At 46.3% G+C, this 15,048-nt stretch overlaps 1 protein-coding gene across 1 annotated transcript in view; it reads left to right on the top strand.

Moving 5' to 3' along the window:
- LOC147706612 (cell adhesion molecule CEACAM1-like) overlaps positions 1-14,704 on the top strand; it is a 135,643-nt gene extending 120,939 nt beyond the window's left edge. The window contains exons 7-8 of the mRNA XM_086933101.1: positions 5,359-5,402; positions 14,368-14,704. Coding sequence (XP_086789227.1) covers positions 5,359-5,402; positions 14,368-14,380 — 57 coding nt within the window. The 3' untranslated portion in view covers positions 14,381-14,704. The remainder of the gene's footprint in view (positions 1-5,358; positions 5,403-14,367) is intronic.
- Positions 14,705-15,048: the final 344 nt, after the last annotated feature.

The following is a 15,048-nucleotide window of genomic DNA, read 5'->3' as shown; positions in this document are numbered from 1 at the left end:
AGAAACATCGGAATCCAAGGAAAAGCACTGGAATGGATCACCTCGTTCCTTACCGGAAGATCTCAGAGAGTCCGCCTTCCACCATTCAAGTCAGAGGCCTCTGAAGTCATTTGCGGCGTGCCACAAGGATCTTCACTCAGCCCCACCCTCTTCAACGTATACATGAGCCCCCTCGCGACCATCGCACGCCAACACAACCTCAACATCATCTCCTACGCTGATGAAACTCAACTGATCCTCTCACTCACCAAAGACCCAAACACCGCCAAGACCAACCTACATGAAGGAATGAAAGAAGTAGCCGAGTGGATGAAGCACAGCCGTCTGAAACTGAACTCAGACAAAACAGAAGTCCTCATCCTAGGTACCTCCCCCTCCGCCTGGGATGACTCTTGGTGGCCAAAGGCCCTTGGAAAAGCACCCATCCCGACGGACCACGCACGGAACCTGGGCGTCATCCTGGACTCCTCACTCTCGATGAACAGACAAGTCAACGCCGTTTCATCATCTTGCTTCAACATTCTTCGCATGCTCAAAAAAACATTTCGCTGGATCCCCACCGAAACTAGAAAAACGGTCACCCACACACTGGTCACGAGCCGCCTGGACTACGGTAACACCCTATACGCCGGTACCACCGCAAAACTTCAGAAAAAACTCCAACGCATCCAGAACGCATCAGCCAGACTCATACTAGACATCCCGCGTAAAGACCACATTTCTAGTCACCTGAAAAACCTCCACTGGCTCCCCGTCAATAAGAGGATAACATTCCGCCTCTTAACCCACGCACACAAAGCACTTTACGAACTCGGACCCGAATGCCTCAACACACGACTTTCCTTCTACACCCCCTCCCCCCAGCTACGCTCCTCTAACCAAGCCCTTGCTGCTGTACCTCGCATCAACAAAACCACCATGGGAGGAAGATCCTTCTCCTACCTGGCAGCTAAAACCTGGAACTCACTTCCCATTCACCTTCGTCTCACTCCGAACCACCTAGCATTCAGAAAGCAACTTAAAACTTGGATATTCGACAAGTAATTCCCCACCCTTCTTCAAGCGCCTTGAGACCCTCTGGGTATGTAGCGCTCTATATAAATTATCTGACTTGACTTGACTTGAAAATAGAGACTCTTAATAGGCAGAGCTAAATATTACGAGGTCTGAATTAAGATTTTTGGAAACTAGCAAAGAATTGGCACCAAGTGTGCGCTCAAAGGTGAGATGTTTCACAAGATGACAACCTTCCCTGAGAAGCATCCTACCTTAGAGTTGGGTCTCTGCTGTGGGGGAGTAGAGTGTGGACTGCACCAGTTGTACGCTTAGAGGTGTTGTGTTCTATAAGACAACCTTCCCTGAGAAGCATAGGGCCTTAGAGATGGGTCTCTGTTGCTGGGAAATGCGGCGTGAAGTCCACCATTTGCATGTTCAGAGGTAAGCCCGTCTGCGCCCGTCCGCGCCTGGACCGCGCCCAGCGCCAGGACTCCTGGTTCCCGCAGACCCCAGCCCGCCCGCCGGACGTACGACGCCACCACCCTCAACGCCCTCAACTCGGCCGAGTCCCGGGCTGCTACCGAGCCACCCCGACACGCACCCATGGACCCTTCTGCTGCAACTCCTGCAAGTTCACCTGCATCCGGACCTGCACTACTCCAGCACCAACCAAGACCAAGACGAGCAACAGCAGCAGCCACCTGAAATGCATCCTACTCAACACCAGCTCCGTTCACAGGCACGCCATCGAGATCTGGAACCTACTCGACACCACAGCCCCAGACGTCGCCTTCTTCACGGAAACCTGGATGAACGCCTCCTCAGCGCCCGACATCGCCATCGCCATCCCAGATGGCTACAAGATCATCTGAAGGGACCGAATCAACCACACCGGAGGAGGCATCGCCATCGTCCACAGGAACACCATCCGCATCACAACCAACACCGACGACACCCCCGCAACCGCCGAGCACCTGCACTTTCAGGTCCACATCAACCCCAAGACCACCTTCAGAGGCACCCTCATCTACAGACCCCCGGGACAACGCACACAATTCAGCGAAGACATCGCCGAGTTCATCAGCCCGCACGCCCTCTGCTCCGCTGACTACATCCTCCTAGGGGACTTCAACTTCCACCTGGTGAGCAACAACGACCGCAACACCACCACCCTGCTGGACAACCTCGCAAACCTGGGACTCAAGCAGCTGGTGACCACCCCCACCCACTACGCCGGACACACACTCGACCCCGTTTTCTCATCCAGCAAGGACATCGCCTTCAGCCACGCCACCGGACTCCACTGGACGGACCACTGCTGCGTCCACTTCAGCTTCGGAAGGACCACGATCCACCACCACCAGCAACAGGTTGCACGCAGGAGCTGGAACAAGATCACAGCCGACCAGCTCGCGACCTCCCTGAGCATGAACCCTCCCATCAGCACAACGAACCCTAGCCAGGCGGCCACCAACCTCACGAAGTGGATCAGCCACTGCGCAGACGAGCTCGCCCCCCTGAGGACCCCGCCTAGCAGACCCAGTAGCAAGAAAGCCCCATGGTTCACCGACGAACTCAAGAGCTCCAAGAAGAACTGCCGAGCCCTCGAGAGAACCTGGCGCAGAGACCCAACACCGGACAACATGACCGCCCTCAAGCTCGCCACCCGAAAACACCACCAACTCATCCACACCACCAAGAAAACTGCATTCAAGGAACGACTGGACAACAACGCACACAACAGCAAGGAACTCTTCAACATCGTCAAAGAGCTCTCCAACCCCAACGCCGGAAACAACGACATCACCCCTTTGCAAGACCTCTGCAACTCCCTCGCCTCCTACTTCCACAACAAGATCGCGGACATACACAACAGCTTCAGCACTCAACCGACGAACGCCACGACCGGACCACCGCCCCCCACCACCACCCTCCGCGCCTGGACTCCGATCAGCACCGAAGACACCGTCCGCACGATGAACTCCATCCACTCCGGATCGCCGACCGACCCCTGCCCTCACCACATCTTCAACAAGGCCGACGCTGTCAAAGCACCCCACCTGCGGGACATCATCAACACCTCCTTCGACACCGCTACCTTCCCGGAGAGCTGGAAGCACGCCGAACTCAACGCCCTACTCAAGAAGCCATCGGCCGACCCCACCGACCTCAAGAACTACCGCCCCATCTCGCTGCTCCCGTTTCCTGCAAAAGTCATCGAGAAGATCGTCAACAAGCAGCTGGCCGCCTTCCTCGAGACAAACGGATCCCTCGACCCCTCGCAGTCTGGCTTCCGGGCCAACCACAGCACCGAGACCGCCCTGATCGCAGCCACCGATGACATCCGAGCGCTGCTCGACAACGGAGAAACAGCGGCCCTCATCCTCCTCGACCTCGCCGCGGCCTTCGACACTGTCTGCCACCGTACCCTAGTACAACGCCTCAGCAACGTCGGAGTCCAGGAGAAGGCACTGGAGTGGATCATCTCCTTCCTCGCCGGAAGGACACAGAGAGTCCGCCTCCCTCCGTTCAGATCTGAAGCCACCGAAGTCATCTGCGGCGTTCCTCAAGGCTCCTCGCTCAGTCCAACCCTCTTCAACGTCTACATGAGCCCCCTCGCAGACATCGCATGCCAGCACAACCTCAACATCATCTCCTACGCCGACGACACCCAGCGGATCCTCTCCCTCACCAACGACCCCGCCACCGCCAGAGCCAACCTTCACGAAGGGATGAAAGAGGTAGCCGAATGGATGAAGAACAGCCGCCTGAAACTGAACTCGGACAAGACGGAAGTCCTCATCCTGGGATCCTCACCCACCGCTTGGGACGACTCCTGGTGGCCCCCCGCCCTAGGCAGCGCACCCAAACCAACAGACCACGCACGCAACCTGGGCTTCATCCTGGACTCCTCCCTCTCCATGACCAGACAAGTCAACGCCGTCTCCTCGTCGTGCTTCAACATCCTGCGCATGCTACGCAAGATCTTCCGGTGGATCCCCACCGAGACCAGGAAGACGGTCACCCAGGCCCTCGTCACCAGCCGTCTGGACTACGGCAACTCCCTCTACGCCGGAACCACCGCCAAACTCCAGAAGAGACTCCAGCGGATCCAGAACGCCTCAGCACGACTCATCCTGGACATTTCCCGTCGCAGCCACATCTCCGGACACCTGAGAGACCTGCACTGGCTCCCGGTGAACAAGAGAATCACCTTCCGTCTCCTCACCCACGCACACAAAGCCCTACACAACCAAGGCCCAGGATACCTCAACAGCCGCCTCAACTTCTACTCTCCCAAACGCCAGCTTCGATCGACCAGCCACGCCCTCGCTGCCGTCCCCCGGATCTGAAGAGCCACCACAGGGGGACGGTCCTTCTCCTACCTCGCCGCCAAGACATGGAACTCCCTCCCCACCCACCTCCGCCTGACCCAGGACCACCTCGCCTTCAGGAAGCAACTCAGGACCTGGCTGTTCGAGCAGTAGCGGACCCCCCTCCCCCAGCGCCTTAAGACCCTCTGGGTGAGTAGTGCGCTATATAAATTCGATGATTGATTGATTGGAACCTTCCCTGAGAAGCATCCTACCTTAGAGTTGGGTCTCTGCTGTGGGGGAGTAGAGTGTGGACTGCACCAGTTGTACGCTTAGAGGTGTTGTGTTCTATAAGACAACCTTCCCTGAGAAGCATAGGGCCTTAGAGATGGGTCTCTGTTGCTGGGAAATGCGACGTGAATTCCACCATTTGCATGTTCAGAGGTGAGATGTTCCACAAGATGGCTGTCTTAATTAAAAGCTGCTTACATTTGGATCTCTGCTGTAGGGAACTAGAGCGTGGACTGTACCTCATGCATGTCCAGAGGCGAGTTGTTCCACAAGATGACTCCATCACTGAGAAGTATCTCACCTAACAGTTGGATCTCTTTTATAGGTTAGTAGAAAGTGGACCCCTACTCAGACAAGAAGGGTTATCTAGTCATCAGTTTGAGATGAGCTCAGTGAACAGCTTTATAAACCAGGTAGAGGCCGCATTCACAAAGAGGGTCTGTCCGCACTTTGTCCTGATGCTGGTGGAAGCCTATGATCAAGGACCGTAGGAGATTCCATTCCACTGTTCATCCCCTTACTGAACTCACACCTAATCAATGACATGTGAAATAAAAGCCTCCTTTCATTTACTTCGAGAATGCAATAACATAATATGACAATAACATAATATCAGAGAATTGATATAGCAAATAGAACGGAGGAAACGAGCAAAATAAATGCCACAGAACAAAAGTCAGAGTAAGACTGCTCATCTCAATACAATCCAGCAACATATCTTCTGAAGGTGTCCTTATACTGTCTCTTTTGTTTGCAGACATTAAAGCATGGAGATAAGGCAACATATGGCCAACTGCAAAGGTAAGCAATGGGAAACGTCACATTCTTCTCCTCACTGCAATATCGGCACTATCTTCAGCCACATAGAAAAGCCATAAAAAAGCCCAGCATCACATGAATAGAAAGAATGACTGAGGCGATAGACCACTCTGGGGGAGTGGGGGGTAGATATATTATTTTTAGCACAGCACAACAGAGCAGCTAAAGTATGAATTTAAAATGGCCTACTACTGCTGTCCACCTCTGCACTGAAGCTCTTAAAGTCTGCCTAGTGAACCGCTCAAACTTTGCACAATGGTGCACAGATGTGTGCATGCTCTTTTGCATAGGATGTATAGTGGAAGCCTACCCTTCCAGGAAAACATTCTGGCCTAGATTTACTGACAGTTCAGGCAGCAAGGCAAGTTGCTGAGCTGTGTAATGTGAACAGGAGAGAGCTGAACTGCACCAGAAAAGGCCCTATAACTGCTGAGACCTGGTATACAGCATTTTCTGTCCTGTCATGTGTAGGCTTAGGGAGACTGAATTTGGGGAGAAAGTTTACAGACTGAGCAGCAATGGCTATCCCCATCTTCTGACAATGTTCTGTACGTATGTCCCGAGGACTTCACTTAGGGATAAGATAAGATGTATTTTTTATTGCATGATTAATAAAAATCTTATAATTAGAACAGTCTTTAAAAACACACCAATTAAAATTGAACAAACAAATAAATCTAAAATTCCTAATAATCTCAAAACAATTTTCTAAAAACGTCCCGGAAATTAATTTATAAACATTACATCAGTCCAACGTTTTTCCAGGGCTTTATTTGGATAGTAACAATTACTATTTAATTACTTGTGTACAAATTCATTTTTATAGTATGAAATGTATCCCTAATTATATTAAACTACCAGATTTACTAGGCTCAACTCACAAGCATCCAGTTTCTTTTTGGCAAGTATCAAACATTTACTAAAATTGTTGTTCTTTTTAATATCCCTTGGTCTAAAACAAACTACCACAGCATGTCTACATGTACCAACACCTCTATCAATGAAGACGTTTTTCAAATATCGTTTTCTTTCCGCCATCATTACTGCACATATACACACCAAATGAATAATATTTTCATCCCATGGCTTGCATAGTCTGCAGGGAGTCGGCATAGCTGGTCGCAGCCAAGGCATTGCATGTTTTAAGCCCGGTAAGTTGCCGAATCTTCACTTAGGGGGCAGCCGCTGACTGTGAGGTTCATCTTCACATCTGTGGCTGTAACTGAGGGGAAGCATGAGGCAGACCAGAAGCAGCCTCCAACAATGAGGACACTGCGACCTGCTTCCTAATGTATCCACTGAGGGTCAGAGAAAGGACGTACAAAGGCTATAAGTTAATTGTACAACCTCAGTGGATCAGCACAGAGTAAGGCTCAGCACCAACCTCACAGTGAGGACAGAACTTCCTGCTGGGCCCCCTGGAGGGCAGTGTGCGTATGAGAATAATAAAATGGGGGCACTTGTGGCTTTCACTAGTAGACTGTAGTCTGGCCAGCAAGTTCACAGCTCCTAATACAGAGGTCTGTGATGTGTAGTACTATTTGGGTGGGGTGTAAATTAACATTAACGTACAACCAATAATAGTAGAAATAGTAAAATAAGTTATATTAAATTACATTTTAAATATTAAATGAAGGAGCAGGTCCTCATGCCAGCTCCTCCTGCAACAGCACTCCTGTCCAGCTCTTCGGCAGTCCACTACTGCCTTGTAGACCTGCTACTCTCCGCTTGCCCTATGCGTGAACCTCCTCTGCTTGTGTCTTGCCTTCTATTTTGTTTTTTCTGCTTGTTTTTCTGTGCTCTGTTTTTCTGCTCTCTTTTTTGCCTGTTTCTCCTCTGTTGTGGCTTTTTCTGCTTGTTTTTCTGTGCTCTGTTTTTCTGCTCTCTTTTTTGCCTGTTTCTCCTCTGTTGTGGCTTTTTCTGCTTGTTTTTCTGTGCTCTGTTTTTCTACTCCCTAGTTTGCCTTTTTCTGCTCTGGTTTGCCTTTTCTGCTCATTTCTTCCTTCTTCCCACCGTTTCACTCCTTCTGCCATTTCCCTTCTTCTGCCCCCCACAACGGGGCCCTCCCCCCAGTACCTACTTAATGGAGGCCGCAATGCAACTCCGCAGCAAGCAAAAGGCATGTCTGCCGGTACCTGTCCTCGCCTGCATTGCGCCCAGCACCAGGAGCCTTGTCCCTCCCATCACCCTCCACTACACTGCTGAGGGGCTCTTGAACATAGACCTCACACACCGAAACAACAACTGCTGCACCGCCTCCCCACAAGCAACCAAAGGACCTTCACCTGCCGCCATTGCTGTTTCTCATGCAATACAAGATCACCAATCTACACAAGATCCCGCACCACACCTCCTCTAAAGGCCGCATACAACCCAGAACTTTTCCAATGCATCTAGTCTGATCCCTCTGCAAACAGGCCATGGCAATCTCCTCAAACCGGGACAGCTACAAGATGATACACTGCGACTGCACTAACAAACACAGTTTAGGTATTGCCATTATCTTCATGGAAACCAACCGATTCATCACCACTAAAGTGAGACCACACACCTCTCATAGATTACCTCAACTTCTATCTAGAGACCAATGCTAAGACAACAATAAGAGGCACCCTCGTATACAGACACCCGGAACCTTGACCAGCTTTCTGCAATGCCATCTCCAACCTTATCGCCCCCCTAGCCATCGAGTCCTACCACTGCGTCCTACTCAGCGACCTCAATTTCTACATCGATGAGCCCAATAACTCTACTACCCTACTGGAGATCCTGAACAACATTGGGCTCACCCAACTGGTCACTGAATCCACGCACAAAGTTGGGCACACACTCGATCACATCTCCAACTCCAGAGACAGAGTCAAATTCAGCCTCATCACAGAACTCACCTGGTCTGACAATGCCAGCGTTCACCTCACCTCCGGTGCTCTTCACACCATCAGCAAGCATCATAGCTCCCACCGCAGCTGGCATAAGGTAACAGAGACACAGTGGACTTAGGCCCTTGGCACCAGATACCCGATGCCTTATCAGATCTAGAACAGGCCACTCAGAACTTCTCTGCGTGGATCACCAAATGCATCAAAAGAATCACCCCGCCAAAACCAGCAAAAACCACCAAAATCTCATAAAAAGCCAACTGTTATACCCCAGAGGTCAGAACCACCAAGCCCAACTGCTACTGACTCAAGAAATGATGGCACTCCTCTAAAAACCACTCCGACAGAGCCTCTCACAAAGCAGCCGTTAGCAATTACCACCTGAGCATCAGGGAACCCAAGAGAGCAGCCATCATAGCCTGCATCGATGCAGCAGCCTATCACATGAAATAAGTATACAAAATAGTTAAGAAATTCTCTAACCCAGCAGCCACAGAGAACACAATACATCCCTCTCAAGAACTCTCCTACACCCTCTCGGACTACCACAGAAAGATCGCCACCAACAACTGTGATGCCCAACCCACTGTGCTCAACATCAACAGTCTCGTCCAACCAGCGCATGCCAGCCAAACGATCACCACATGGTCTCCACTGACCACACAGACCACAATAGCCATCATGTCATCCATCCACTCATGGGGCACCCACTGAACACTGCAACTCTGAACCTTCAGGGATCGTGGTAACAGTACGGAGCCCTCCGCTAAGTCACTCATGCTCGCCTGTTCTCAGAGAAGTATACAGAGAATACACAGTGGGACTTTTTCATATATTTATTGAACCAGCGTTATTCTTCTATAGAATACTTGCTGCTGCAATGATTAAAAGTCAGAAGCAGATACATGTGATTACAAGCACCAAAAGCGTGAATAGTAGATATAGTTCCACCATGGTGCGAAAGCAATGTATAAATGCAGGCCTATAAACCAGGCAGTAATTGAGCATACTCATACGATGCGAACTCTACCTAGAGTTTGTGTAGCCAAGAATACCCCAAGGGATGATCCAACCCCATTACCTGATGGGTTAGAATTAAGGAGCCCATCTTGGTCACAAATTGGACACCCCTCATGAGATGTCAGACCACTGCGTTGTGCTATCTCAGCATAGGTAAACAGTCAAAATATCGATTTTTTTATTTCGACTTACACTAATATCGAGTTCCTAATATCGATGGGACAGAAAATCGAAGTCCAGAATATCGATGGCCAGAATATCCACCCTAAGGTAAGTAATATCGAAATTACTTATATCGATAGCATATATATCGATGTAAGTAATTTCGATTTACTAATATGTGTTAGAAATTTTAGTTAAGTATTTAAATTAATTGTTATAATATGTGTTTAATATGTTTTTATAAATAAAAAACATATAAAAGTAAATAATATGTTTTACTACCAGAGCGGGTTGTGGGTTTTTAGGGGAATAGGGTAGGAAGTAATTTATTTGTAATTAAATAATTATTTTTTAATGATTAATTTGCAATTAAATATTAATTGGCAATGAATTATTTTAATTGATTAATTGATTAATTAATTGATAATTTATGTATATTTTTAAGTAAATTATATGTTTTACTACTGGAGCGGGTTGTGGGTTTGTAGGGGAATAGGGTGGGAAGTAATTTATTTGTAATTAAATAATTATTTTTCAATTATTAATTTATTTTTCAATTCAATATTAATTGGCAATGAATTATTTTAATTGATTAATTGATTAATTAATTGATAATTTATGTAATTTTTAAATTAAATTATATGTTTTACTACTGGAGCGGGTTGTGGGTTTATAGGGGAATAGGGTGGGAAGTAATTTATTTGTAATTAAATCATTATTTTTCAATTATTAATTTATTTTTCAATTCAATATTAATTGGCAATGAATTATTTTAATTGATTAATTGATTAATTAATTGATAATTTATGTTTATTTTTAACTAAATTATATGTTTTACTACTGGAGCGGGTTGTGGGTTTATAGGGGAATAGGGTGGGAAGTAATGTAATTGTAATATTAATTAATTTTGGGTAAAGGAGTATTGTTAGTGTTCAGGGTCAGGTTGGGTTTTTGGGTAAAAGGGTATTTTTAGTGTTCTGGGTCAGTTTTGGTTTTTGGGTAAAGGGGTATTTTTAGGGTTCAGGGTCAGTTTTCAGTTTTTGGGTAAAGGGGTATTTTTAGGGTTCAGGGTCAGTTTTCAGTTTTTGGGTGAAGGGGTATTTTTGGGGTTCAGGGTCAGTTTTCAGTTTTTGGGTAAAGGGGTATTTTTAGGGTTCAGGGTCAGTTTTTAGTTTTTGGGTAAAGGGGTATTTTTAGGGTTCAGGGTCAGTTTTTAGTTTTTGGGTAAAGGGGTATTTTTAGGGTTCAGGGTCAGTTTTCAGTTTTTGGGTAAAGGGGTATTTTTTGGGTTCAGGGTCAGTTTTCAGTTTTTGGGTAAAGGGGTATTTTTAGGGTTCAGGGTCAGTTTTAGGTTTTTGGGTAAAGGGGTATTTTTAGGGTTCAGGGTCAGTTTTCCCTACTGTTGCACCCACTGGAGTGGGAATAGTAATTATTGTTAAGTAAGTATATATTATATATTATTTTTAATTATTTTTTTTTAAATTAAATATGTATTATTAAATTTTTTACCATTATTACATATATTTAAATATGTTTAAGTAATAATAAGTATTATTGACAGTATTTTTTATGTTGTTTTAAATTTAAAAAAATCGATATATTTAACAACGATATTTTTAACATCGATATTATTTTTTCGATATTTAGGTACTTACCATGTTATACATAGGGCGTCGATATTTTTGCTATCGATATAATTACGCCGATATTTGTGTAGGTCGAAATTCTGTCTGTTGAAATTCTGTCATAGATCCCTCAGCATACAAGCACCCTCGGTGTCAACGGAAGTGTCTCCTCTGCTAATCTATCGGGATGATCTTCTTTTATAATAGAAAGCAGCCTTGTGATGGATATATAGATAGCCCTGTCATCCCGAGAATGAGGATAGAGAGACCTTTGCACATAGTGCAAAAAGAGACCTTGTACATGATGTTCAAGGCATTGTGATAAGATTGTGCGAAGCTAGATGTGTAAATAAGGTTTCTTTCAGGGAAAGGAATCCAATATTGTCACACACACAAATATGTGCAACAGGTTACTGAGGAAAATGTTGTTTGTGAGGAGAATGTATGAAATAAGCTTCTTCTCCACTTGAGCCTAAGTCAGGAATATAACCGCGTTACATGGATGGTTCTCACGCATCCACCTATGGATTTTGCTGCATTCCCAGATTTAAGAAGACTGGTAAACTTAGGAATGCATCAAAATACAACCCCTGCACAGGGGAGGAGCAATGAGGAGAAATATATTTATTTCTGCTCATTATTTCCTCTTTCTACGCAGGCTGCATTCTGAAAAAAAGCCTTTGTGCTTTCTACACAAAAAAACAATCCTGCCTGAAACAGAGGCTTCCTTGCACCACAGCGCTAACGTGCCTGCTTCGACGCTAGCGTGCCTGCTTCGGCGCTAGGATGCACTGTGTGCGCCAGTCCAAGCGGAGGACAGGAATGTGCCATGAAGTGAGAGATATGGGCATTCCGCCCCTCTTAACTTTCACGAAGCGCAGCAAGTTGTATTGTTGCGTTGCGTGAAACAATGATAAATCCAAGTGCTTCATGTGCACATCAATGATTTGCTGCTGCTGAAAAGTAATGCTTTAAGGTATCATGGCAGATACTAAAGTATCTAAATGTTCAATGTCTTCCCTTTCAGAATAATTTCAATAACATATGCTTTACTAGCTAATTTAATTGAAAAACTATGGGTCTGACTTAGATGCTGGCGACGGGTTACTCTGTCACAACGGTGGCGGATCCCGTCCGTCGAAATATAAATCCCATCGGATATAGCAGAATGTTTATTACGGTGGACGGGATATCCAAATCAAGCCCCATGTTGTAAAATGTATGATCTGGTCTAGTTTTCTTTAAATATTTTGTAAAGGAGGGTCGACCTCTGCCCCTTTTCCTGAAAGGAGCCTTGCTCATTTTCACTTCAAAATATGATACTGGTATTTTTGCCCTAAGTGCCTCAACCTGAATCACCTTTTGGCATCAGTTCTGTGTGGGCAGCATCTCACCAAGTACACTTTTGTTCTGTAAATTTGCAATACAGAGCAAGGAAATTGAAAATGAGAAGAAAAGAAGGAAATCCAGATTTAATCAAGCGATGAAGGTAGTGAAGATCATAACACCAAGAGACCCCTCAAGTTGTCCGATGCTGTACATCAATAGTTAGTCAGTGAGTTTACTCTTCACATCTTGTTGAATGGATAGCGCGTCCATTGGTACATTCCATGAAACTTCCTGAAGACTCTTCTCAGTGGCGGCTTGGCGAGGGAATTCTGCAGGGTGGTGAGGCGCAGGGTGGGGGGGTAGTGGACTCGGACCTACGACGGACAAGACTCAGAGTAAGGCTACTCTGAGTTCTGTCCTTCGTAAGTCTGAGTCCACTACACCCCGCCCAGCACCTCCCCTGCCCATCGCCGCCCAGCACTCCCTCGGCCAGCCACCACTGGCTGCACTGATTCAAGTTATATGATGCCAGGGGCACTGACAGGTGTCCCCACAACTCCCATTGTTTATATTAATAACACAGGGCACTGCTTCTGGTATGCCCTCTGCCTCTCTGCGTGTTGGTCTCTTTGAAAAAGTGTGTGTCACACTAATGACTATTGACTCAGCCGGGTTTGGTTGCAGTGGTTTGGTACATGAACATGGGACGGTGGAGTCTGGGTGGCAGTGTGAGGGCATGGGGTCCCTCAGGGTTCTTTGCATGGCCTCCACCCCCCTCCATTACACCAGTTACTACCGTGGGGAAAATATTCTTCAATCAATATTTAGGATACGATCCTATGCATGTGTTGAGTATAAAGACTAGTATAGAGTATATGCAGTTTCCCAACCATACCCAACTGCACAGACACAAGAAACAACTGAGCATTCCTAATTGCTTGAAAACATTAGTGAAAACCTACGTTGGAAAGTAATTTGGATTAAAGTATTTCCAAACCACTCAAAGTCATCCTCAGTCTGCAGGGGAGGGGTCAACTTGCAGCACAAACTGATACTAAAGGCTGAAAAGGATCTGCCCTTGGCATCTGGAGCAGGAATGTGGAATTTGAGAATGGACATTAAACTCGCATGGGGTGGTCTTAATAAACTGACATCACTTTCCCAAAAGTGAGCACTGCCAAGAGACCAGCCGTGTGGCCTTCCTAGACAAGAACAGGATAACTGCATGCAGGAGCAGAAGCTGATGGAAGCAGAAACATGCAACTGCTCCAGGCTGCTTCCCAAGTGGAAATCAGAGAACTTAGTGGCATTGAGAGGGTTTTACCTCTCATCGACTGTTGGAAATTGTAGCAGAGAAGCACGCAAAGCCATCACCCAGTAAGGATCCTGGTTGGCACAGGTTTTATTATAATTATTATACCCATCTAAGGTCCGTAACCTATAATGGAGGGAAATATAGACCCCTTCAGGAGTGTTATTCAGCATAAGATCCCAATAAAACAAAATACAAATGGGCAGATAGCAGGTGTAGCACAAAAAAAGGAAAATCATTGAGAACATTCAGGTTACAGAGTCCCCTCAAACTCCAGGGAAGAGGAATTTCACCTGAGAACAAGCAGTCTAATTACAGGAGTGCTTGAAACCACACTCTGGACAGGTGGAGTCTGAAGACATGGAACAGTGTCTCTATTGTCTATTCTTCCCCTCGCTTCCACTCAGCCTACAAGGACACAAAGTTAAGAATTTAATAAAATACATTTAAAACCTTGGAAGCACATGGGGTTCAAATGGTAGCTAGGCCCTCCTATCACAATATGGTTAATTAATTGCTTAAAGAACATGTGCAACCTATAATGTTGTTATAAGCTCCTGACTAACCCCAAACTTAGGCTGAGAAGTGTCTTCATGCTCTCTTTTGTTTCTTCCTCACAGGCCCCAGAACTGAATTCAACATTTGCGCAGCTGACTCTATCCGATGAACTGAATTCCTCCTACGGCTGATACTATGTACGACCCTCTCCGATACCTTCAATCCATACTACTGCTGATACTATCAACGACCCTCTCTGATACACTGAATACCCCAGCCGTGTATTTCTAAAAGGTAGTCTGCTGCCTTTGCTTGAACAGGCTTGTTTTTTGCTATACATTTATTTTAGAAATAGTCTGTACATGTTTTATTATTCAGTTCTTCTGCTAGGATTTAGACAGAATATTTCCTACAAGGTCAAAAAAAACTGTGCAGTCTTAGCTCTGTGGTTGGATACATTTTATCATAAAAAACAAAATTTGTCATTTTGAAAACAGAGGAGACACATTCACAACATGCAAAGGTTCTGAGACGAGAAAGAGCTCTGCTCCCTGGGATGTAAAACAAATACCTATGTATGCCAGGGATGGGGCACCTTCACAAGTCCCAGCGATCGCTAATACATCACTGTGCTTCTGTAGTGAGGGTAGGTTTCGGCACCACTGTCTTCCAATAGTGCAGGCCTTTTCATTGAGTACAGTTTGTTAATTATGCTAATCACATTTTTTACTTGCATATGTCTTTTAATTGCAGAGCAGCTATTGCAAAATAGAGCATAATAGTTTCAATAAATATTGTAAGCT

Source organism: Lissotriton vulgaris, chromosome 7 (genome assembly GCF_964263255.1).
Source record: "Lissotriton vulgaris chromosome 7, aLisVul1.2, whole genome shotgun sequence".
NCBI lineage: Eukaryota > Metazoa > Chordata > Amphibia > Caudata > Salamandridae > Lissotriton > Lissotriton vulgaris.
The sequence above is the reverse complement of the archived record's forward strand: the minus strand, read 5'-3'. Positions and strand labels throughout refer to the sequence as shown.